The sequence below is a fragment of the Vollenhovia emeryi genome, unplaced genomic scaffold (genome assembly GCF_000949405.1).
Source record: "Vollenhovia emeryi isolate VEMERY1.0 unplaced genomic scaffold, V.emery_V1.0 DF939121.1, whole genome shotgun sequence".
NCBI classification, from domain to species: domain Eukaryota; kingdom Metazoa; phylum Arthropoda; class Insecta; order Hymenoptera; family Formicidae; genus Vollenhovia; species Vollenhovia emeryi.
In genome coordinates, this window is record NW_011967245.1 from 850,735 (window position 1) to 876,964 (window position 26,230).

General features: G+C 47.3%; 1 protein-coding gene across 1 annotated transcript in view; it reads left to right on the forward strand.

The window, feature by feature from the left end:
* Nucleotides 1–1,978: 1,978 nt before the first annotated feature.
* LOC105570343 overlaps nucleotides 1,979–26,230 on the forward strand; it is a 30,908-nt gene continuing 6,656 nt past the window's right edge. Inside the window, exons 1-2 of the mRNA XM_012027472.1 lie at nucleotides 1,979–2,206; nucleotides 7,780–9,061. Coding sequence (XP_011882862.1) covers nucleotides 1,979–2,206; nucleotides 7,780–9,061 — 1,510 coding nt within the window. The remainder of the gene's footprint in view (nucleotides 2,207–7,779; nucleotides 9,062–26,230) is intronic.

Here is a 26,230-nt window from a genome sequence, read left to right on the forward strand (position 1 = left end):
GAGACGACGCGCGGCGCGGCGCGGTGGAGCATACCCGCCGGAACGGAAAAGGGCGGAAAGCGACGAGCGCCGCCGAGACGGGACGAGACGCGACGAGGAAAGACGATGAGGGCCGACGAGGGTCGCGTACCGCGGCGCTGAACGCAGTGCCATCCGATAGGCAGCACCGCTTGCTCCGCGGATCTTCGGCTCGCTCCGGGTTCGAGCTCTCTCTGCGCTCGTTCAAGCTCCACCACGCTCGACTCCTCTCTCTCTCTCTCTCTTTCTCGCTCTTTTATTCTCTTTTACTCTCTTGTCTCACGCACTCTCGTTTTCTCTCTCTCTCTCTCTCTTTCTCTACACACATACACACACACACACACTCTCTCTTTCTCTCTCTGTCTGAATCCCGCTGTATCGGTGTGACGCGGCTGCGGCAGTCGCGACGACGACGACGACGACGACGACAACGACGAAGGAAAAGTCGAGCCGCCGCGGGTGGAAAACGCGGGACGCGTGCAGCGGGAACGCATCGCCGCCTCGCATGTGTCCGGCAGCCGCGTGTGTTGCGCGCAGCAGGCCTATACGTGTGTGAGCGCGCCCCGGCGCGCGGCGTGCCGCTCCGCTCGCTGTATTGCGAGCGTGTACGTCGCCGTACCTCGTCGCGCGACCGAACGAGAGGAGAGGCTCCCTTCCCCCGATGGATGCGCGGCAGTCTGTATGGTGCGTGTGTCTACCTTCTCTCTCCCTCCGCCTGCGTATCTGCATCTACCTATTTATTTATCCGACCGTCTGCGTCCGCGCTCGCTTTTGCCTCCGCTTCTCTCTCGCTCTCGCTCTCTCGCCCGCGCGAGGCTGTCCGCCTCCTATCTCTTTGTCGCGCACACTCCGCTCTCTCGGTCTCTCCTTCTCTCTCTCTCCTCCCTTCTCCCGCCCGTCCGTCCGTCCTCTTTCGTTCGTTGATCTCACTCCGTTGCGTGTCGAGGCGTCTGCATCCCGCGATCCCCGACGCCGTCGCAACGTGGCGGTCGTGCGAAACTCGGCTCGCGAGACACGAGCGTCGGGGACTCCCGTCGCCGCTTTTCTGCGCGTATGCAAAAGAGGATGCCTCCTTCTCGGAACGCAACGGAGACGCAGCATGGCCGCCTCTGGCGGACGAAACAAATCGGAGTCCACGCCGGTGTCCACGCGCTACGCTTCTCGCGCTGCCATCCCTCTTCCTTTCGCGCCTGCCTCCCCTCGCCCCATTCGCTCCTCTCTCTCTCTCTCTCTCTCTTTCCTTGTGAATTTACAGACTCTACGCGTGCATGTGCTTCACAGTAGATATCATACATTTATCCATTTCGCGTGTGCGTATGCGTATCTTTTCCTCCTCGCGTCGTCGCGAGGCTTTCGCTCTTCTCGCGCCTCGTCCGCGCACGTTGGTCTCGCCTGTTTTTACGTTGCGTCTCCGTCGCGCGAACACGCAACTTTTCCTTTCGCTCCTCCACTCCCCGTTCTCCCCCTCCTCTCACCCCCTTCGATCACCCCTCGCGGCAGCTCCTCTGTCCCGCCTCTCTTTCTCTCCGTTTTGCATCTCCTCCTTCGCTGCTCGCGTCTTTCTACCTCTCCCTCCCCCCCTCTCTCTCTCTTTCTCCGACCATCCCCATCTCGCTCTCTCCCCCATATCGCCCGTCCGAGCACAAATAAAGTCTCTCGCTCTCTCTCTCTCCCCTCGTGCCGCGAGAGGAGGACTCTCGCCCCGTCCCCCCCTCCCCAACGGCTTTTTCTTCCCCTCCCCAGGCTCTTCTACATTAGTCTCTCGTTCGTGTCCCCTGATCGTGTGCGATTTTCATTCGAAAATAGAACGTCAGCGCGCGTGCCGCGCGCGCATTTTTGCCGCGAAAACTGCGAATTCCCGTGAGCGAGCGAGCCCTCGGGCCCGACGCAACGACCGGGGGCACGTCGTACCCCCCCCCCCCTCAAACGTACGCGTCCCGACCTGCGTTTTGCTAGAGTTATGCGACCACCTCCGCAGCGAGGCACGCGTGCACGCGTGCACTCGCGCGCTGGGCGCGTCTCTTCCCCTCCCACCGCCCCGTCCCGATCGTCGCGTATTAAGCCAGCGGCACACGGTACTGGTTTTCCTGCCGGATTGCTTACGCGAGCCAATCGGGATTTAGCCTCGAGTCACCTGATCGAAAACTCCGTGTCCTTATTGGCTCTCGTGAGCAGTCCAGTAGGAAAGGTAAGTGTATCGTGCGCCGTTTGGCTTTAATCTCGCGGAAATCGCGAGAGGCCCTCGCGTAGCCCGCGCGGACGACCTGGGAAATTTAATGAGCGTCGTCGTTATGCCGATGATAATGCGCCGCGACACGCGAGCTGCGACTAATTTGGAACGGTTCTTCGAATCGCGAGGCATAACCCTTCGTCGTTTTCAGGCCGATCCGAGGTTATGTCGCGATACAATTGCCGTTGAATTAAGACGCCCGTAACGGCATGGCAGTGCGATGTTAAGCCAACGGCGCACGATACTATTTTTTCTATTGGACTGCTTACGAGGAGCCAATCAGGGTTTAGCTTCACGTCACCTGATCTGAAACTCTGCAACCTGATTGGCTCTCGTAAGCACTTCAGTAGGAGAAATAGTACCGTGTGCCGTTGGCTTTAATCCTGATTGGCTCTCGTAAGCAATCCAGTAGGAAAAATGATATCGTGTGCCGTTGACTTTACTCGTAATCTCTCGACATTTCCGGATATTCAAGAATTTAATCGCGGTCTCCCTCAAGGCGCGTACCCACGATGCTAGAACTCGGTCCAAGTTCTAGCTCCGAGAAGTGTGTAGCCAATCAACTTGCAGCTTTTATGGAATAGAACTTGGACCGAGTTCTAGCGTTCGCGGACACGGGCCTTTATGCACGTTTCTATCAAGGCAGATTAAAGCCAACGGCACGCGGTACTATTTTTCCTACTGGATTGCTTACGAGGGCCAATCAGGATTTAGCCTCGAGTCACCTGATCGAAAACCCTGCATCCTTATTGGCTCTCGTAAGCAATCCAGTGGGAAAAATAGTATCGTGTGCCGTTGGCCTAACTTTAGTCTCGGTTTGAATTATTTGTTTTCTTTTTTTCTAATTCGTAAAACTAGAAAGGGATGTAAAGTGAGTGGAACCGAGATTGAACTGCGTTGGTAAAAACGGGCATTAGACGGGCGGGATAAAAGTTCAATTAGATATGTCGTAATTAATCGAAAAAGATCCGTGAATCTATTAGAATTCATCGAAGCTTTAACGTCCGACGAGAAAATTTTATAAAACTGTGTAAAAATGAAGTAATTTATTCGATATTATGTTACACTAACCGATATCTGGACATCACGGCGAGTACGTCTATAAATATAAGTGGCGATAAACCGAAATCCAATTAGATCCTTCATGAATCTGTAAAGTGCATTCTTTCTCCTCGAATTTACCACAATTTTTCGCGAGATTACGTTGAAAATCGAAAAACTCTCCAACGGGGTTTGAAAAACGCTCTCCCAAAAAGCAGCCGTGAATCGCCGAGCGGATTCGTTCAATTCACAAGTCGCGCTCCGTTCCGCGAATCAAGTTCCGCCAAATTATCCGCCGTGCTGCGGGATAAAACGCGTCACGTAACACAAAGGTGAACGCCTGTCCTCCCGTCGAGCAGAGGCGCGTGGCAGACGCGCCGCGATATTTTGGCGGGAGAGTCGTAAAAATAGTGCCTCCGCGGTTTCCTTCCTTCAGCTACGGGACTATAATTAGCAGGTATTCCGCGTTTTACGTACGGCGGATACACGCGTGTTCGCGCGAGCGCGAGCGCGAGAGAGCGTGCGCGCGCGCGCGCGCACGCGTGATCTCGCGACGGGATAAGAAGATCAATCGGCCGCAACGCGTGCCGGAACGCGCGAGCGTGCGTCCACCGCGCGGAGATACCGCGACCCCCGAGTCGAAATTTTGCTACTATTTTGACACTTTTAAGAATAATTTACACCTACTTAGCTGATCTATACACCTACATAGACCAGCAATAACCTACTTTGATATGATACTATATTTTTTTACTCCTCCCGCGAATCTTTAATTGTAAAAATTTACTTGAGCTCCTACTTAAAAGGATCACCTACTTTGATGCCAAATTGGCAAAAGTAGAAATTTCCGACACCATCAGTTTTAAAGTAGGAGTAAATTTTGTACAGTTCGACCTCTTTTACTGTCTTAGGTCCTACTGTATAATAGAATTGAAGGTTGAACTTAGGGCCAAAATTTCGACTCGGGAATTTACACCTACATAGACCAGCGATAACTTACTTTGATGACATTATATTTTTTTTACTCCTCCCTCGAATCTTTAATTCTAAAAATTTACTTTCGCTCCTACTTAAAAGAACCTAGTTTAATGCTAAATTGGCAAAGGTGGAAGAAATTTCCAACACTATCAGTCTTAAAGTAGGAGTCAATTTTGTACGGTTTGACCTCTTTTACTCCTACTATATTATACATATAATAGAATTAAAGGTTCAACGTAGGGCCAAAATTTCGACTCGGGACGACCCAATCGTTATCAACCGGCGTACACGAATCTCGCATTAGATGTACTGCGCTCCGGTGTGCGTCCCGTCTTCCTCGAGGTCCCTACCATGCCGACTCTTCGCCACTAGAAATTGGAGGCGATACCGAGTCTCGTGACCTCGCTGCGGAACTTCGGGGCGTTTTGGGAACTTCACGAAAAGAATCTCTCCGCGGCACCCGCGGCTCTCGGCCCCGATCCAAGTTGGAGACAATTGAGAGGCACCGGCCTGATTTATTTAGTATGAACGATTTTGAAAGTGAAAAAATAATCCGCGTAACGAAAGTAAGTAAATTGACGTCTCGTGACTTTTATCTCGAGATTGTAAAAGCTCTCCTTCGCGCACGGTCGGCGAACGCTCGGGGACACTTTTAGTTTAGCATAAATAATTGCCGTGTGTGACTTATTTATACATGTCAGAGGTGAAAATAATAATTACTTAGACATAAATGCGACTTTTTCATAATTTACACCGAAATGACAAATATTTCAGGCCGTTTATTACATTGAACGAAGTGCAAACTATTATTATCGTCTTCTTTATACCCTGATGAAATATGTAGAGATTGTCGGCGAAGAAAGAGAGAGAGAGAGAGAGAGATCTCCTCGACAAAGTGCCGTAATCTTTTTCGAAAGCGGCCTCGATAATAGAATTATCGGCCGCGTCCGATCTGATTTTTACCGCTTTTGTACCGCGTGTCGCAGCGACGATGACGACGATGGCGACGACGCGAAATGATGACGACTGGGTACGACCCGGCCAACGGCGCGGCACCGCCGAGACAGCCGATCGGGCACAACAATGTCCGCGCGGCGCGTGCTCATAAAAATAGCATTTTCGCGGTTTCTCCCTCCTTACGGCTATACTTAGCCCCGGGCACCGGTGTCCCTCGGCGTAGTAAACAAATTTCAGGAGGGTCGACCCTCGTGTAACGAGAAGCGCCGTCCGTATATTCCTCACTCACTCGGCCCGTCTATTTTTTCAGCGCGCGTGTCTTAAATATTTTTCGAGGTAGCGCTGCGAATTTTCGCCGTGTCGCGGTTCACGAGAATATTCCACATATAATTATGTCACTGTGTACGCGAGGCCGCGAGCTGTCCGAAAATTCGCCCGGCGGCCCTCTTTTTCGGCGTCGGGAATTGAGAGAAATTTCGGGAGATTGACTTCGGTGCCCGCGTGTACAAATTGTACTCCGGCATTCGTTTTAGAAATGTCGCGGAGTTGCGAGGTAATCTAGAAACGAACGATTGAAAGTAAAAAGATGTTAACGAGTTAAATTCCAAGATTATAGAGAAACTAAATTTCAGCTAATTTCGAGTGGAGTTTAATAGTTATTTGGAGCTTAACAGCTATAGCCCCCCCCTCTCTCTCTCTCTCTCTCTCATTTCCCTTTATATTTCCTCCGTTACACTTTTAGATCAGTCACTCCCATCTAGACGCTCGTATTTCTGTGTTTCTTCGCTCTATGCAGATGGCTTGCCGTGTCACCTTTATTATGCCCAGGGATTAGTTATTTAAGCTATTTTGCTGCTAGCGAGAACAAACGGTGCATAAGCATTTGAAATATAAAGCACGCGAGAGCGGTCGATTCTTTTCGCGATGCATTTCCAGAACCGGAGCGTTGATTAATGAATGGGGTATCGAAAATGTAATAACCTATTAGAGATGAAAATCGAAAACCTAGCTCGCTGTGTATCGTGATAATATAACGATATTTTGCGGCGCATAAATGATACTTACCGATATCAGGAGATATTTTCAAAGTATCCCCGCGGCTATGAAAATACCTTAGGACGTATAAATTATTATGTAAAAATAGCGATACCTCCCCCGATAGGCCTCTATAGCGATTATTTCAGCCGTCTGTTTTTCTCTCGAGATGAATTCCCCGGTGGGCCTTACAGGAAATGTATGTTTGGTATTCGCATCGAGAGACACGCATGCACCATTACATCCATACTCGCGCTCGTTATTGGACTGTTTAACCCTTCTACTCCCGACGGGATAATTGCGTCCTGTGAATAATTGGCGGCAAACGATACACATGAACTTGGTATTGATCATGTTAACATCTCACGTTAACTAACTAACACCAGCTAAAAGTATAAATGAAATTTTGTAAACGTTTATCTTAATTTCCCCCGCACGTATCATATTTTACAATCAAATGTCAAAATCAAACTCTATTAAAATTCTGTTGTGACGGTTAATTAAAGGAGGAATATGGTTTCGTTAATTTAATTGGTGCAATATTAAACTCGAACGGTTTGATACATAATTTTTTTTTCTGATACAATTAACAATAGAAAATTAAAATAACAGCTCATTCATTTAGCTGCACGTATCGAACGATGTGAATTAAATTTCGCGAAGAAACAAGGGGTGACTCCCGACCTGGTAGAATTTCGACGAAAGCGTGTATTAAAAAAATATTATTTGCGAAAGAAGTAAAATAAATTCAGATACAAATCTTATGTCGAGTACTGTGTGCGTCGAATTGAGAAATGACGGAAAGGAAGACGGAGCAAGGCGAGAAAGAAGCGCGCGTTTACGAAAACGAGGTGTCCGTTAGACAAAGGATTAGATAGAAAGGTCTATCGATCCACTCATGCTCAGGCTCGAATCGTCTTGCTTGTTTCAGATTGCGCTGTAGTCCTCCGAACGCTATTTGGATAGCGTGTGCAGACAGCGAGGGCGCGGAGAGGGAAGCGGAGGCGTGAAGCGCGAGCGGAAGATGCCGCGCGTCGCAGCCGGGCAACGTCGACGCGCCGTGCATCGTCGGGACACGAGTCGCGGCACCGACTGTTCGCGGGGTGCGCGATGATGGCGGAATGCCCGTGGACAGGGTGCACAGTATCGTACGGCCCGTCGATCGAGCGCAACAGGGGCAGCAGCACGTGTCTAGGACGCGCGACTGGATAATAAATGCCAGAACGGCACGACGCCGGCACGAGCCGTGGTGGATCAAACGTGGGGACGCGAGACACAATCGTCGAATGCGGGCAGGTGCACGAGGAGGACCGCTGGATCGCGTGGTTGCATGTGAATCGCGAGGCAGAGGAGGAGGAGGAGGAGGAGGAGGAGGAGGAGGGGGAGGAGGGGGAGGAGGGGGTGGAGGAGGAGGAGGAGGTGGAAGAGGGGAGGAAGAACGACGACAAGGCTCACCGTCGCGAGCGGATCGCGGACAGCCGGATTGAACGGCCGCCTCGCGGATTCTCATCGCGCGGCAGGGGGTAGCGGGAGCCACCACGGGGGCGGGGGTGGGCTTGCCCCTGCTTCTTCTCGTTGTTGCTCTTCTCGACGATCTCGCGCACGCGACGACGGCCGCGCCGGTGGTAATCGGGCCGTTGAACAGCGTCCATCCAGCCGACGCCGCCACGCCGGCTCACCTGCCGTCGCGATCGCCCGACGACTATCCGTTCGCGCCGCGCCCGTTCCGGTGGGCGATTGAGCGCGCGTCCAGCCCTAACGACGTCGGTTCGGAAGGTGACGCGAATCGGGGAACTCTGGATCATCTTACATCGGCGACGCGCCTTTCACCCTCGTCCGCGCCGTCCTTGACGTCACCCCTGTCATTAGCGTCGCCGTTATTGTTGACACCGCCGCTGTCGTCGTCGTCGTTGTCGTCGTCGACGTTATCGAGGCCGTCGCCGTCTTTAACGCCGTTGAATGCCGCCGTCGTCAGACGTGGCGACATTTCCATTCTGACGGCGAATTGTGACAACGAGAACGAAGGGATCGCAGCGCGACGAGGAAGAGCGAAGCGAGTACCGATAAGCAAGAGATCGAAGCTGAAAGATCAACCCTCCCCGAACTTCATAGACCCTTGGCCGGAGGCATGGCGACGTGTTAACCAACACCCTCTGCAATCTCGCAAAGTGACACCCGTGTCGTCAATCGATGAAGGGATTCGCCCTGCAGTCCGGACTTTCACTCCGCTGTTAGAGCCCGTCTTCAAGTTTGGGGAATCGATATTGCGTCCGGAGAGCTCCCTGCGAGACATCCTACTTCACGAAAGTGCTTCGAAGACAACGGCGACGACGACGACGGCGGTGGTGGCGACGGTGGGAACGATCGCGCGGAACGTCGCGTACCTCGGTGCGACTCAGCGAGCCGGAAGCGCCGCGCCAGAGAAAAATGACGTCGGCAGAGTGACCGAGGACCGAGTGGAAGGTGATAAGAGCGGGAACAAGTTGGTGCTCGTGGGAAACGAGGATAATGGTGCGGTCGTAGTTGGTGGTGATAGTGTCATCGAGTGGACCACGACAACAGTCGCCGGGCCGATGTCATCGTCGCGGTCGGCGTTCTCCGGAGACGATGTGCAGGTGGCCGAGCGCGTAAGGGTGCGCGCGAGTTCCGAGCGAAGCTCATCCAAGGGCGAGGAGGACGACGAGGAGCAGATCACGGTCACCATCGCGCGCGACAACGAAGATTCGTTTGCATCGTCGACGACGACGACGACGACGACGACGCAGCATCCACCACTGACTCAAGACACCTCTATGGAAGCACGTGAGTATTACATCTGAATAAGACAAATGTCTCGCTTAACGTTGAAAGGATATACAGCGGCATGTGGAGCTAGCCGCTTTTCGAAAAATTAAAAAGAAAATTGCTCTTTGCACAGAAATACAGTAGAAAGTTTTCTGTATTACAAACGAAATATACTGCGTTAAAGCGTATTATTGAAAATGTTTGAAAAATCTTGTTATACAATATTGTTCCCTAAAAAATTTTTATCTGCGGAATGTACATGTTATAACCATATCCTTTCAAGTGAGCGAGCTGTACTTGAAACGTTGATTCCGAAGGGGAAACCGCTGACCAAAATCTTGTACACCAATGCCCACTAATGCTCACTGGGCATTACTTTATCTTGTTATCTTATTTTATATTTATAATGCCCAGCTATGCCGCAAATCGGTACACCACAATGTCCTCAGCGGTTTCCCCCTCGGTTCATTCATAAATGAGAGATATTAGAAAATCAATGCTCGACCACGTACGTTTGAAGAAATGCCGAGGGGGAAACCGTTGACCAAAATCTTGTACACCAATGCCCACTAATGCCCAGTGGGCATTACTTTATCTTATTATCTTATTTTATCTTATTTATCTTGATTTATCTTATTATATCTTTATAATGCCCCAGCAAGGCCTAATGCCCAAAAAATGCCTAGTAATGTCCAGCAATGCCCTCAGCGGTTTCCCCCTCGAGAAATGCTTAACTGATTGTTTCAAATTATATTATAATCGCCAATTTTAATTGCAATGCGCAAACCTCCGCCGGCAACAAGTTTCGTCACCCGCGTTCGTTTTCGAGTTAGAAAATAAGAAATAATTTTCGAGGCACTTTGAAAGCCGGGCATTCTATGCAAAGCAACAAGGCAACCTCTCGCTTTGATCCTTTAAACGCATCTGAATGTGACTCGCGCGCACATCCTTTCGCCGGTCTACCGCTTCGCTAAAATCCCTCCGGATCACCGGTTCGCATGCGAATAGCGCCCATGCTCGTTTTGCCATGCTCGGGCCCGTGTTTACAGGAACTGCAGGATCCTTCGGTCAGAGTTATTTTTAACTATTCCAACCGTGCACGCGGGCCACCTTCCCCATTCCGGTCCTCCCTCGCGCTCCTTTTTTTCTCTTTTGTATCTTCTCGTGCATCACCTACCGCTACCTTTCGTTCACGACGACCAGAACAGAAATCGGAGCACTGCTCGCGTCCATATTTCCGGCCGGGCCGACAGAGAAGAGAAGGCAACCTCTTCGAATTCGCTCGCTTCTTTTTTCCCTTTTCTTTGTTTCACAATTATACTTTTTCTATTTTTTCTTATACTCTTCCTCGTGCGCGCGTACAGGATGACAATTTTTCAGATAGCTCTCGCGCTCGTTCAATACTTTATCCATTACATCACAAATCCATTAATCAAACCTTCGATAACGAAAGAGTAATCAATGGTGCATATATATTTTTTTCTTAATTATTTTGTTATTAATATAATGTCCACCGATACCGACGTTAAAACCAGACATTTTCGTGTATCAGCTTAGAGCAGCAAATATAATTTTCAGTGTATAAAGAAGCTTTCCACAGAGTTAATCTGTTTTGCGCGTAAGCACGATGAATTTATCATGCGCCATCACAGGTCAGATTAGAATTAAGATAAATGTGCCAAGCATCAGTGTGCCAATGAAAGAGGTAGGACGGAAATAGAGAGAGAGAGAGTCGATACATACAGGCCGCACAGTTCGCGTGTTTTATCTCATGTTTTTGATTACGTCTGACTACGTACACGAGTCGTGACTCCGCGTACAAATCAGTCGATTAGTTCCTTGGCGCGGCGGCCGAACGTGTACTTCTTTCATTTTCCCCGTCCTCACCCCTTTTACACCCTATCGCGCCTGTCGCCTACTGCCCCTCTCCCTCGCGTGCGAATTATACAGCGACTATAATGCCGGACGACTACAACGATAGGCACGACAATTGAATCCCCGTCACCGACGACGGCCGTGCTTAACTTTCGATTCACGTACGAGAGGCAAAGAACGAGGCTTGAGCAGCTCGTCGTTTAAATTTAAGATTGACGTTTCCTTTACAAATTAACTGCAAAGAGATATCTCATTACCCATTAGCGAGACATTCGCCATAGCTCGATTCACGATTCATACGTCGTAATTTTAATAAGGACTAAGACGTTGTTTGATTTTCGACCCTTCGTTACATTATTATCTTGCGAATGGTTACGAAAGTACCGACACACTTTGCGCGTAGGTCGTCGGCAAGTTAAGGTACGCTGGTCGCAATTTATTTATATCTAGACAGGGTTGGGAAAGTTATACTTTATAAAAGTATCTAGTTACACAGTTACAGGTTTTTTCGCTAAAAATTTAACTAGCTAACAGTTGCAGTTACTCACAAAGTAACGAATCGTTACTTCGCAGTTACTTTCTTGCAATGAAAATAAAAATTTTTAATCTGCATTTGAATTGTAAAGCGTTAACAAAGGCGTTTATGCGCAAATGCAAGGCCTAATGCAATTTGTGGAGGTTTAAAAAATATATAAAGTAACTAGTAATGTAACTAATTAAATTAGTTGTCGAAAAAATGTAACTGAGTTAAGTTACAGATAGAGAGAAAGTAACGGAGTTAAGTTAGAGTTACCAAAAAAAAAGTAACTGTAACTGTAACTTCGTTACAAGTAACGAGGTACTTCCTAACCCTGTGTCTAGGAACATGTGCCGTCGCGTTAACTTAACGATCCGTCTCGGTAAAACCTTCCAATAAGACTTTGTCGACGAATTTTTAGACCGATCCCCGCGCTGAAATGCACACTGTCCGTACATTTGTATCATTACTTAACGCGTTTATTTCCGTGCTCCTGCAAGAGAGCGCCGAGTCGTCCTTCTCTTTTACGATCTAATTCGTGATCTGGACAGTTCCCAACGATGAGTTCTCGTGACTGCGCGATGCCCAGTATACCCGGTATAAGAGGAATGACTAAATGGTCTGAGTAACCGGTCAGGCATCCCAAAACTCGCGATTTATTTTCGTATCCCTAGAAAAGAACTGACGCACCGGTGGAGAGAAAGTACTGTTCGTTGTATGAATTCAAAGAAATACCCCAGCGGACTAACGCGTATTCTTTACGAAAAACCCACCGAGAAGACTAATTTTAGCAATTACCGCATTCTCTCTTCATGCTGTACATTACAATGCTATAATTAGTATAATTAACGCATCCTCGCAGATTCAGGGAGAATCGTAAAGTACACCCGAGTCGAAATTTTGGCCCTATGTTGAACCTTCAATTCTATTATACAGTAGGACCCAAGACAGTAAAAGAGGTCGAATTGCAAGTACAAAAGTTACTCCTACTTTAAAACTGATGGTGTCGGAAATTTCTACTTTTGCCAATTTGGCATCAAAGTAGGTCCTTTTAAGTAGAAGCTGAAGTAAATTTTTAGAATTAAAGATTCGAGGGAGGAGTAAAAAAAATATAATATCATCAAAGTAGGCTATCGCTGGTCTATGTAGGCGTGTATGTAGATCAGCTAGGTAGGTGTAAATTAGCCTTAAAAGTGTCAAAATAGTATCAAAATTTCGACTCGAGCAATATCTCCTTAAATGCAGTTGCGTTTTTTTTCAATATAAATTCGCAGCGTGTGCACGAAAACTCAGAAGAGATGAAACTTTCGCGATTTGAGCCTCCCGAATCGAACGAATTAGAGAATTACACCTTCGCGCCGAGCGGTATACGAAGGGCGAGAAATTTAGAGCGATCGACTGGGCAATTTCCATCGGTCCCTTGGCTGGCCGTGCGTCGCGCTCATGTTGCGACGTATATCTCCGGGATTCGAGGCCGGTACGACGCGTTAAGGGTGGTGGCAACGGCAGCCGGTAGGGTTACCGCAGAACAGGGGGCCCTGCGGGCGAAGAGCGAAAGGGCTTCGTCGCTATGGAAACCCTGGCTCTTCGACTACTGTGGGGTGCCTCAAGTTTTTTATGGCCCGAACGATCGTAGGGTCGAGACTCTAAAAATCGTTACACAGACCTAGATACTCGCCACCTCCCCCCACCCTCCCCCGAGACGGCCGCCCTGTAACACTCGCCACCCTTCCGGTCACGGACCTTACGCAACAGCGTTTCCGCGCCGCGTCGTCTCGCTAATTGCTATCGAACAATTTTTTACGGACGTCGGATGTTAAATATTTGTGCGTCGAGGACGTTCATATCTCGTTCGCCCCGTTGCAAGCGTTTAATCGAGGGGTATCTAAGAATTATTCATCTCTAGCGAGGATTAGATGCGACTAGGTTTTGCGACAGTAAGCGACTTCTTATCTCCGTAGACTTCGACACTTCGATAAAATATGCACACGCTGCATATTTTCGCTCTATGAATATCCTGTAAGAGCCTTGATTATTTCTGCTACAGGAAGATTTAAGAATATCTTATAATACTTTCTAATTATATACGCACTCTAACAATAAATTTACAATGAGCGAAGTGGACTATAAATGTCTCGCAACTTTTAAATCATCTTTGGAAATACTCGAATATCAATGCGAGCTATTCTTAATAATCGAATATACACCGCATAAAAAAACTTGCTTTTTTTATCAATTTTTATTCGCGGTGTAAAATTTAGACTTCATAAACTTTCTAGTTTTATATATTCTTCTATAATTCTGCCCTCCATCGAAATGGCAAGCGCGGCACGTAATGAGATTCGAATTAATATTTATACGTTGAGCTCGAAAATTGAATTATTTATTAGAAATAAAATTCCGAAATCGATCTCCCGTCATTTGCCAAATGTTGATTGGTACATTTTTTCTCGAGTCATCCACTTCTACGCGCTCTACTCCTCGTGTACGTAGAGGACGTTCGCAGACCGACGGAGCTTCGCGATACGCCGGTCGTATTTGCGCGCGCGGCGATGGGCAGAAAGGGCAGGAGGAAGCGATGTAAAGCCCCTGGTGCTCTTGGCACCCTCCACGGCGGCTCCTAGCGAAGGGAGTGGCGCGACGAGGGGGTGATAGCGAAATACGAGCGAGCGAGCGAACTCACTTCGAACTATAAAGTATTGACTCGCCCCGTTGTATGGAGAGCACTGTAAGCACCGTGTCTATAATGTTGGCAGACGGCTCTCGGGACTCGCTTCCATCCGGAAGGAATAACGTAGCTTCCGGGAGCGAGAGGAAGTAAATTTCACCGTGCAACCACCCGAACCGCGGAGCACTACGCGAGAAACCTGAATCCGCTAAAATACCGCTTACGAGAGATCGCGCGCCGATTTTAATTCCTTCGTCAGTCCCAATCCTCGCTACAACGTGCGACAATTTTGCGTTTTTACTTAACGTAGTAATTGACACGGTTTCTTCTCGAGGGGGAAACCGCTGACCAAACTCTTGCACACTAATGTCCACTAATGCCCACTGGGTATTACTTTATCTTATTGTCTTATTTTATTCTGTTTATCTCGTTTTATTTTATTTTTTCTTGTTATATCTTTATAGTGCCCCAGCAAGGCCTAATGCCCAAACTAATGTCCATGCCGAGAGGGAAACCGTTGACCAGAATCTTGTACACCAATGCCCACTAATGCCCAGTGGGCATTACTTTATTATTTTATCTTATTTTATCTTGTTTCATTTTATTTTATCTTGTTTTATCTTATTTTATCTTATTTTATTTTGTTTCATCTTGTTTTATCTTATTTTATCTTATTTTATTTTGTTTCATCTTATTTTATTTTACTTTTATAATGCCCCAGCAAGGCCTAATGCCCCAAAAATGCCTAGTAATGCCCCACAATACATCACAATGCCCTCAGCGGTTTCCCCGAGGGGGAAGGGTACAGATTTGCGGCATTGCTGGGCATTTTTTGGGCATTAGGCCTTGCTGGGGCATTATAAAGATAAAATAAGATGAAGTAATGCCCACTGGGCATTAGTGGACATTGGTGTACAAGCTTTTGGTCAGCGGTTTTCCCCCTCAGGTTTCCCCCACGGTTTTTTCCTTTATTTAACATGACGTCGTATGAATTGTTTAATATAAAACTCGCGATATGAAAACGCGGAAGATTTCGCGCGGCTAAATACCATCAGGAGACGCGGAAGGAGCCAATTACGATCGTTCTGTCTTTTCCCTTACGAAGGCGACACGATTGCGGCACCTTCGGCGACAGCGTGAACGCCGGAAAGTTAAGTATTCGGATATTGACAGCTTCTCCATGTGCGCGCGTGGCAATTACACGCGGCGGTAGTTTCGAGAGAACACAGAGACGCGAACGACCGGCAGACTAAACAAAAATAACCGATCGCGGCGTGTTCGTCGCATATGCACGTGCAAAGGACGTCTGGTGTGCGTGAAATACCAGGCGGCGAAGTAGCGGAAGTATATGACGCGCTGTAAACAACGGTGTATGCGCGCGTGTGTGCGCGGGAGATCTAACCGGGGCTTATCGGGCCATCCATATTTATCGTCGGTACCGTGATATTAATACTATCCTTGAACGTACGGTTGAAGTATCGAGGAACTGTCAATGCTGCAGGAAGCAGTTTCGAGATTGTTTATCGAAGAGATATTTTTCATCCTGATTAACGCAAGACGTTAGCAATGTGTTAACAATGGCTCTGGCTGCTGAGTCCGAATGAAATGATCTCAGCGTTTCCTTGAGCGAATCGCTTTGTAAGCCGAATGCAATCTAACGATAGCCGCGCCCCAGCTATCGTTGGGCACGTATGATTTTTAGAACGCGACAATGTTTAATGACGCGAATAACTATAGTAAGCTGAGAAAGTGAGCTTTTTAAGATAACATAATAATTAATTTTGCTGCACATTTTTCAACGCTGCATTTCTGTTTTATAATAATTGACGCGATTCATCCTTTAATGCGCTTCCTACGAGTAGTTTTAAATGCTGGACTTTTGTACATCACTAAACGAGTCCTCTCTATTTTTTTTTATATCTATGACATGCCTCAGTATTTTGCACAAAGTTGCGCTTTATTCATGTAGAATCAATTTCAAATGGTGCTCCGCAAAAATGAGGAGTATCTACCTGTCACATTAATTCCGCGACGTGTTCTCCCGAAGCAGAAGTGACATTTTCGTGGCATCGATTCGCGCCACACGCATTCGTAATTATATCATCGAGTAAATATTCCAGCGCGCATCGAAATTAACCGGGCGAAACGTATGATTTTCAATGCGATATAATTTTTAATGCAACACACTAAAGATAATGTCAGTACAGATTTTCCTTTTTTTTTTAGAACATTGGATTATTTTTACGTTGTCGTTCTAACAGTTCTCCAAACAAACAATATGTTTTCCAAGAGAAACTATAATTTACGAACAATTGTCGGCACGAATAATAGAAGCGAATGCATTTTTGTCCATTCTGCCAAACTCTGCGTTTTCAAAAACACGTCGCGCGATGGCGAGCGCAGAACGTGCGAATAAATTACACGTACATTTTATTGCGATTAACGACGAATTTATCGAAGAGCTGGGTCTGCGCTGGCAATCTACTGGGAACGCTCTGCCTTACGAGACTGTATTTCATCAAGATTGATTATAACCCGATCGCCGTGCTGAAGTAGGGAAGAACTTTGTCGTAAATTTCTGAAGCGTAATCTTTCTGGTATCGCATGCATTCTATGTCATCGACACGTTTCGTTCTTCCGAGGGGCGTGATGCCGGTTGACATTGACACGTGTCAAATCAATGTTAGGAGAACAAGACATGATCTGTCAGCGCTGATATGGAAGAAACAATAGCTCGACCAAGCGACGATGAAACGCGACGAAAGGGAAGCGCGCGTACACCGCTCTCGTTTGCAACTCTGACGAATGTCAGCGTGCTGTTCACGTGCGTCATTCCGACGCGTTGGTTCCCAAACCGGGGATGCGTCCTCTGAAAAAAAAATAGAGAGAAAATTTAATGGGACACACCGCGGGAATGTTTAATTAATGGAAAAATGTGCAAGAGTCGAAAGGAATACAGTTCACGTAACTTTGATTCCGTCACGTGATCTGCGTGTAAAGGCAAAATTAATCGTAATTTTTGCTTCATACGTTACAAAATAATTGAGCAGAAAGATCACATCTTTTAAACCGACGGGAAATCGAGTGAAAATATGAAGATTGTAAATATTGGCGATAGATAAATGTCGTCGTTTTTTACCGGTCGATACGTTCTCAGTTGAATTCTGTTAAATTACCCGTAAAAAATTTGTGTTATATATAACGCATGATTGATGGGAGACGGATAAACGCGTCAAGGTTTTCACGCTATGGAAATTGAACGGAGGACTGGATAGTTTGGGGATCCCTGCTACGGAATGCCGCCCAATGTTACGCGTCGGTCAAACACGCGTCGTGACAGATACAGAAATAAACTATAATTACCGTGGCAAATCAAAGTATTAGAAGATTACATTCGCCGTGTATTTATCCGGCGTAAGCTTTTAACCGGGACGGGTTATCAGTTTGTCCATCCCTGCACTCCACAGCCTGGAAACGATATTTCTCGTCTCCGAATTATATTATCCGTGTGGAAATGTAATTTTCTTACACTATAATTGCTCCAAGAGAATTTTTGAAGCGTGGAGAGAATTTTTCTTTAAAATTTGTCCCGGAAATTATGTAATCGTGGGACAGCACGGCATTTCAAGGAACTTTATGCGAGTTTTTTAAAATTGTACCATACGTTTCACTATTAATTATACTTGGTGCATATTTTACTCGACGGGGAAACCGCTGAGGACATTGTGGTGTACAGATTTGCGGCATTACTAGGCACTTTTTGGGCATTGGTTTGGGCATTGGTTTGGGCATTATCAAGATAAAATAAGATAACAAGGTAATGTAATGTTCACTGGGCACTAGTGGGCATTGGTGTGCGAGATTTTGGTCAGCGGTTCCCCCCTCGATTTTACCAGTGAAATGTACGGTAAGATTTGAAAAAACTCCCATAAAATTCTTCAAAATACCATGTTGTCCCACGACCACGTGATTGCCAGGATGAATTTTAAGGGAAAGTTCTCTCCGCGTGGAATGTATCTAATTTTCAACTTTAAATAGAAAACTTTCTACACATGTGCCCGCGGTTAAACGTCGCGCATAAATCACGAGCGTCTTCCTGGGAGTAAATGAAGTGCGGCACGATAAAATGAGTATAGAGTTGGCTTGAGAAATGTTTTGTTATGTGTCAGAGAAGGATACGCGAGTGTGAAAGCGAGCACGGCGAGCGTGGCGAAATAGCTGGCCGTCCGTCCACGCACGTCTAGTCCTCGTCTGCTCGGCCAAGGTCCTTGCACGAAGGTCTATTCTAAAAAAGCAGCACAATTGGATAACCAATCAGCCAGACAGTATCGTATATCAAAGAGCATGACGAAACGGAATTTACAGACCGTTTATTGTTCCGTTGTGTTGCGATGATTGCGATGATTACGTTATACGTATATATAGAATGCCCCGTTAAAATCTATTCACACCGCCGCGCAGAAATTATTCGAGTGAGACGCAATTCCAAAACACGTTGGTACGAAAGAACTGATCCGTAAACGTGGAGTCGCGCGCGGTGCATACTTGCATCGTCGCGCGGGAAGAGATTTCTAATTTCAACAAAATTATCAATTTATATGAGAGCAAAATAGAAGCCGTGAAAAATCATTTGTATGTTGGAACGTTCCACAGAAGTGAATAGTTTTGATATGGGCTTAAGACCAAACTATCGGCGCGGGCCCATTAATATGCGAGAATCGAGGATGAGTTTACGTGCCGTGCGTGGCGATGCAACTCGTTAAAATCGTGCCGACTGACGCAATGCGTATGCGTATAGTAGACCTTGAGCCACTATTACACCGGCTGTTTATGTCGTTATGCAATCGAGACGCTTAGTCTGCGCATATGGAGTTTAACGTAGTAAATAATGCTTTCCACCCGTTACCCCCACGCTCGTAAATCCGCTTCGGCATTTAAACGTCGCTTTGCCATTTAAACTCCTTGCTAAGGTGCGCTTTCATGGGATTCTTTTGCAAGATGCGGTAATTAATGATGCGTGTAATGAGTATTCATGCTTCGTCGCGTAACATCGTGGTCTTGGGTTCATTAATCTGTGAATATGACGATGTCAATTACACTCGATCCCGGTAAAATGGTAGTTCCATCAAGTACGATTTGAATACGCTATTTAAATCGCAATGATAAATGCGTTAAATATGATTTATATTAAAATCGCGAAATCCAAGTTATATATTCACCGATATGCAGCATTTATTGATGCACGGATTGATGTCATATATAAATAATCCACACGTGTAAGATATGTCTTGATATTCTGAAAAATTGAAATACTGAGAAAAATAATTGAAACGGTGTCTTTATGCGTACTCTGTGAAGAAAATCTCGCGCGATCATGGTGTTTGAAATTAAATTCGCGCGAAAGTAAAAGAATGAAGGGAAGTACATAATAATAATTATCTTTTCTGGAGTTACTCCTTTTCTACAATTCCAGCGGTAGAAAGGTTGAAAATCTTTCCATACGGAGGAGCGAGCGTTAGCTGCCTCTTGTAGAAACTTGGCAATTTTTCCGCGAAGAAAATTCGCGCGATCTCACGCGTAGGAGGGGAACGCGGGTAGGGTTGCCGCGGGATCGCGCGGGACAGGGGATGCCCCATTCTCCGCGGCGACGTCCTCGAGATGCACGCCACCCGTGCATCGCGCGCCGCACCGGCGGTCGGTAGACGTTCGCGGGCTGGTAGTCCGCAGTCGATAGTCGGTAGGTAGGGAACTTGGTGGTCGGTGATGCTGATGAGATCCGGGACCAGTCCCAGCGAGCGGCCCCGCGAGATCGCTAATTTCGATCCGATTCACGCTCGAGTGACTACGCCCCGTTTTTCCGATCTCTATCTTCGTTGATTTATCGCGTTCGACCGCTCGGCATGTGATCAGCCTCTCCCCCTCTTTTTTTCTCTTTTCTTTTTTCTCTCTCTCTTTCTCTCGTTCTTCCTCCTTTTTCCCCTTTCCTTTTCGCCTTCCACCTTCGTGCACAGCCTCCGAGAGTCGGAGACGACGACTTCGGTTTCGCTCCTCGAAACGATGACGCGCGCGCGCTCGCGCGCGGGAACAGGAATCGCCGGGGCGCGCCTCGTATTTACATTCCGCGGCTGCACTTTCAGTTTTTCCTCTTGCAATCGCTGACGCTCCCGCGTGCCTCGCCGCGATTTGTCAGCGGGGAATTGCATCGTGTTGACTTAACATAGAGAGGCGCGCGACTCGAAAGGTCTCGCGCGCGTAAGGATGCGGCCGAGGGAGCACAGTGCATCCTGTTTCTTATTTATCCAGCGTTACTTCACGGGGGACTCTAATATTCTTAGGGGGAAAAAAGACATATCAATTAGGGAGATACTTCTTCTCTCAAGTCCGTCGCTGTATTTGATAAACCATTACATTCGCTCGCGTAGTTGCCGCCGGGAGCGAGTTCCCGTTCCTTGTAAAAGAAAAAGGACCGAAAATAAGTGTCCGGAGAGACTTGCCGGACTCCGCGAGAAGAATCTATTATTGTTTCAATAGTCCGCGCCTCGCGGCGCGTTTCCACGGTATATCGTGGGACGCCGTCGCCGTCCAGACGGAAACGCGACTGTCTCGCGGACATCCCGTGCAAGACTACTTGACGTTTAATGCGAGCGTCTATCCGCCGGCCAAGGACGCACTTGTCGACGGCGCGACGCGTAACACCTACCGCGATAGAGTTACGCGTCGCTAATGTGTGTCACGCGTACGTCGATTGCGTCACGTCAGCCTCGTCGGAGCCGACCCGTCTTCGTCGGCGACGGCGGCGGCGGCGCGTCGCGTCGCGGCAGCGATTCAGACCGAGGTAATCGGTGTCAAGTGCCAAAGCAACGGAACGGTCCCGGAAATTGCGATTAATCGCACGGTCATTGTGCGTACAGATGTTCGAAGCTCCGACGCGTAAATCAATCTTCGTCTTTTATCCGCGAAAATTGTACGCGATATATCTTGGGATGACAGGGCGAGGTTGCGCTCTCTCAATTAAATTGTCTCGCTGTTACGGTAACGTTATATTTACTCCCCGTGTCTGTTCCCACTTCTTCTCGGAAGTGCCTTCTGCGTATAACGCGACACGAAGAACTTTATGAATTTATCTTCATACTAAATACTTTTCTCAAGGGAAGAACGCCTACTCGGCTATTATCCTTTATTCATTTAACTAGGACGGCATTCTTGTAGACGTTTTGCCCTTGTTTTCTGTTTGCTGCAGCTATATGTTTGTATCTGCAACGTGCGTCAAAAGAAGAACATCTTTCGCGACGAAGAATCCCTTTCTGATTTTCCGTGACAAAATCTGGCCTTTCAGAAAGTACCGATCTAATTTTATTATTATATTACATATTTAATATATTTAGAAAAGGATATTGTTTTTTTTACATAAACATATATTTAACATATTGAAAAAACACCGCTGTCTGAAGAATGGAATTGTCTCTGAGAAGTGCTCAGTGATAACATAGAAAACTTGTGTTTCCGGGAAAAATGTTATCTTTCGTCTAGAATCTTTTTTTTCAGAGTGCGCGCGACGTTATCGCGGGACGTGATGTATCGTTTCCCGCGTGGCGAACGCTAGAAAAAACAATCGAATCCATAACAATTCGCTCGCGTGCAACCTTACATTCGCATTAACAGATAACGTCACGTCGGCGCATGCGATATACGTGTCGCGTCGCGTTGAAATTTCTGAAAATTCCACCGCGACGGGAGAGAGCGTCCTTTGAGCATATTTGCCGTAGCTAATAGCAAAACCGATCTACGGAGCCTTCATCCGCGAACGATAAGTTAGGATGCGCACGTGCGCCGAGCGCGGTAAGGCGCGCGTATAGTTAAACCGGACTAGTCCCGCCTAGACACTCGACAGACTCGCGCACTTTGCACAATAGTAGGAAGCGCTAAAAATAATCCACCCCGGCTCCACCGCGTTCTGGCCTTGGCCAGCTTCGGTCCTCGCAACCTGACCGGCACTCTTCGCGAGTCTTCTCCTCCTTCTTTTCTCCTCGTACACTCCGCCCACGCATTCCCGCACGTGGACAGCCGCTGCGTGGGCGCGGGTCGTTTTTTTAGCCCTCCTCGCCGCGGCGGATTGATTAAAAGTTTGATCTTTTCTTTCACCGCCTCGCCCCCCCCCCTCGCCGCGCTCCGCGCTTAACTCTTTACTTGGCGGCGACAGAGACGGAAACCGAAAGAAATTCGACCTTAGCTCTCCGCACTGCGTTGCGATGAAATATGCTTCTAAGATGATTAAGTGTATGGCGAAACTTTGTTGCTCTTATGTCGCGCTTTAAATTGTTTTGCGCGTTATATGTAAATGAATACTTTCCATATTTGCGCGAGGAATTTAATATGAAATATATATGCATTAGCGAAGCTCTCTCACCAGAGCTTGCTATGTTAGTTGTATTTTATAGCAATAAAATGCCAGAGATACGTAGCGCTTGAATTTAAACAGTAATCAGTACACAGAGAAAAAGGTTTCTTTGGACTCCTATTTATTTGATGGAAATTTGTTTCGTTAAAAGCACATATGCTTATACCAAACATTATATGTTTTGAATAAAAATTTTGTTGTTTTATTCAAGCAGCCTGTATTATTTGATAGAAAAAATACTATTATTTGAAGTAATATCTTTCAACAAAATAATGTATTATTTAGTCACAATAAATATGTGCGATGAAACAACAAATTTATTTATGTGGAAACAGCAAAATACATTAAAAGGCGTTGTTTCATGGAAATAATTGCTTTATTAGAATAATCATTATATTTTTTGGTTGAAATTACGGAAACGACTATTTGGCTGGGCGCCTATAAAGTTTGGACATTTTTTTCACATATTTTCTATCAAACGATAATGCTGTTTGAATGAAACAATAATATCGTTTAGATTGAAGAGAAGATACCTTTTGCTTCAAATAAATATTTTCTTCCAGACAAAGATATATATTACTTCAAATTAAATCAAATGATCTGTTTGGACCGTTTCAAATATCAAATCTGTTTGGGTACAACAAAATGTATTAAATCCAAAGAAATCGTTTTCTCTGTGTGGAAAGATGGAATTTGTTGACAATTGTTGGAAAAGTAAAATCTAGAGAGATTGAATTCTACAAGAGAGCTTGCCGAATTACAGTCATTAATGTATTTTTCTTACATCCATTTCTGCGCCATTACCGCAGAACTTATAGTCTGCGTAAATAATTAATCGCGAGACTTGCGAAAGTTTCGCCGAGAAGTCGATATCCCGGATAAAATCACACCGAACGAAGGATAAACCGAGGACACAGTACCGTTAAGGACGTTCCGTAGTATTATGCCAACTTCGACGACCGTAGATCGTCGTTGAAGAGCGATCATTAAAGATGTTTTAACGAGGAGCCGCACAGATGGGACAATAGCGGCAGGAATCATGAGGGTCGCGCCGTCTCCTCTCTCTCTCTCTCTCTCTCTCTCTGCCCCCTGCTCCTCCCCTGCCCTAAGATCTCTATTGGATGCATGCGAGAGCCTGTCCCGACTCTCCGTCTGCGTGGGTCTCGCTCGGTGCATTCGTCGCAGACTCTGGGAGGGAGACATTAAACCCTTTGCCGCGTGATTTAGTTGACAAAGTAGCGTAGTCACAGTCGCCCGCAGAGACGGGGACCCCATGCCCTAGGCCCCGCAATACCGTCTTTCGTGGCATCCTGCGAACAACGCCGTGACAAACACGAGCCGGGAAACACGAGCCCGCAGGCTATTTTAAAAGAAAAAAAGTCATTGTTTAAGCGTCTTTCGGAATCCGATATCCGTATTAGTGTTTAGTCTGGCGTCGCGTTTCACCGGGTAGCAGACGCGCCGGGCTCGTACTGCACGTGCCATTTTCTCCATTTTACATCTCTCTTGTCTGCGACCCGTCTTCGTCGCGCGCCACCAGTACGTCCGACATTTCGCAATCGGGGTATTAATTAAACATTCTTGCGATTGGCACTCGTCGTCTGACGGGAATGCTCGCTGTTTATCGCTCCTTTGCAACTTGAATCCCGCTCGCTTATGACTCGCAAAACGCTAACGGTCCGGCGTTTTTATCCGCCAGCAATTGATTCGAAATCTATCGGGGAAGAGAATCGTTGTCTTTGAATTAAAAACATCCTACACAATATCGCGAAAGAATTCACGAAGGTACGAGGGTGGGTTGAAAAATTTGGCGCCTCGGCATGAAGATGGCATTACTTGTCGTCGCCACTTCAGTACTTCGACTGTACATGCTTTGAAGGACAATTTTCTCCTTGTGTGCGGACGCGATTTTGAAAATTGAGCAGGCATACAGATAACGCTATTAATAGCATATGGTCCAAATTTGAAGGAAATACATAGAAAATCGATTTACCGATGAACGTCCTTAAGATTAAAATATTCCCTTCCCGATAATAAATATGACTGGCGCTATATCGATCCTATTTTATGATACATTCAAGTGCAATAGCACTGGATCCGGAAATTTTCTCCGTGGTTGCGTCGTAATGTCGTGCGGCCACTTGATACGTCATTACACGAGCCTTTCGCGAATTACTCTCGCGAATTAGCATTTTCCAAGTCGAAAGAGACCTATAGGAGTGTCTCGCTCTTCAGTCCACCGCGAGGATAATGAGCCGCAGCGAGGCCGCGCCAGATCGGCGTAGCCCACCTCGCAGTCCCTAGCTCGTAGATCACGACGGCGGCGTATTGTCTCTCCCTCTCGCTCGTTACCATCCGCGCCTATTATCCGATTCTATTTTCCAATCTATCCTCGTACGAGGCGCACCTTGTCTCGTCCAGGCCTGCCGCTAGTCATCTTCCCCAAGTGAATGCGGAGCGATGCGCTCTTTGTCTCGCGGCGCTTCAAATAGGCGGCACTCGAGACCCGGCACAAAGAGCGGCGAACCCGTAGCGGCCTGATAACGGAGAGCAAGAAAGCTCGAGATAAGACCGAGGGGACCCTCTCGCAGCCGCGCCGCTCTACGTCGGTTCGTTCCCGGGGAAAGTGTACGCACACGGTACGTTGCCGATCGCTCGTGTGTTAGCTTCATTTAATCAGAATCTCATCGCACTGGAGACCCTGTAATCAGAGACTACTGGCCGTAAGAGTTCGTCAAATTCCCGCGAGTGAGAGAGAAACATATGGGCTATCTCGCTCTACTCTGTCTCTCTCACTCGCGGAAATTTGACGAACGGCCGGTCTCTGATTACAGGGTCTCTACGTCGTACGGCATCGCGGCGCGCGCGCGAGAGTTTCTTTTGTCATTCTAACATTGCGTAAAGCTCCGAGAACCATCCGTTCGATTCTTCGACATTGCCGTCGCACCCCCCCCCCCCCCGAGTACCGACAGATCAATTTTTCGATAAAGATTAACAAGGAGGCGAGCACGGACACTTTAACGTAGTAATCGTGTACGAGTAAGAAATGGTAAAATTATCAAAGTGCGGGTAAGGAAAATGTTAACGTAAATATCGTTCCCGGACGGTCATTCCCCGTTCCTGCTTTCAACGTCCCTAGCTCGAACAATCGCAGACTCGTCCTTCCTATCGCGATGCACGCGATACTCGTGGATGCACTCGGCGGAGCGCATACGCCGCGCGCACATACAACAGCATCGTGCGCTCGTAGCGAAGGACAGAGAGGGAGAGTCGTTCAAACGAGGGGCCCGCAGCGCCTGGGCTCTGGGCCTCGTCGCGTGTTTTTGCCCCCCGTCTGGCCCCCACCGCGGCTCATCGTTTTTTGTCTGGTGCACCGCATGCTCTGCACAGCTCACCTCGCCTCCTCCTCATCTCGGTCGACGTACCACCGCCTCGCCTCCTCCTCCGCCGCCCCCCTTTTCTCTCTCCCCCTCTCTCTCTCCCTCTCTCTCTCTCTCTCTCTCTCTTCTCCCTTCTCTCTCTTACTCATTGCTTCTCTGGTAATGATTCTTTAAAATTAATTTTTTCGAAAAATATGAGACGTAGAGGCTTCGGGTCTTTTTAAACCCTTATTTAGGCTAATTGAAAGATTGAAGCCCTTTGAATTTCACCTAAGTCCCATAATACTCGAGATATAAGTTAATTTTTTTATAATTTACATAATTTCGAATTTCTGATATTATAATTTCT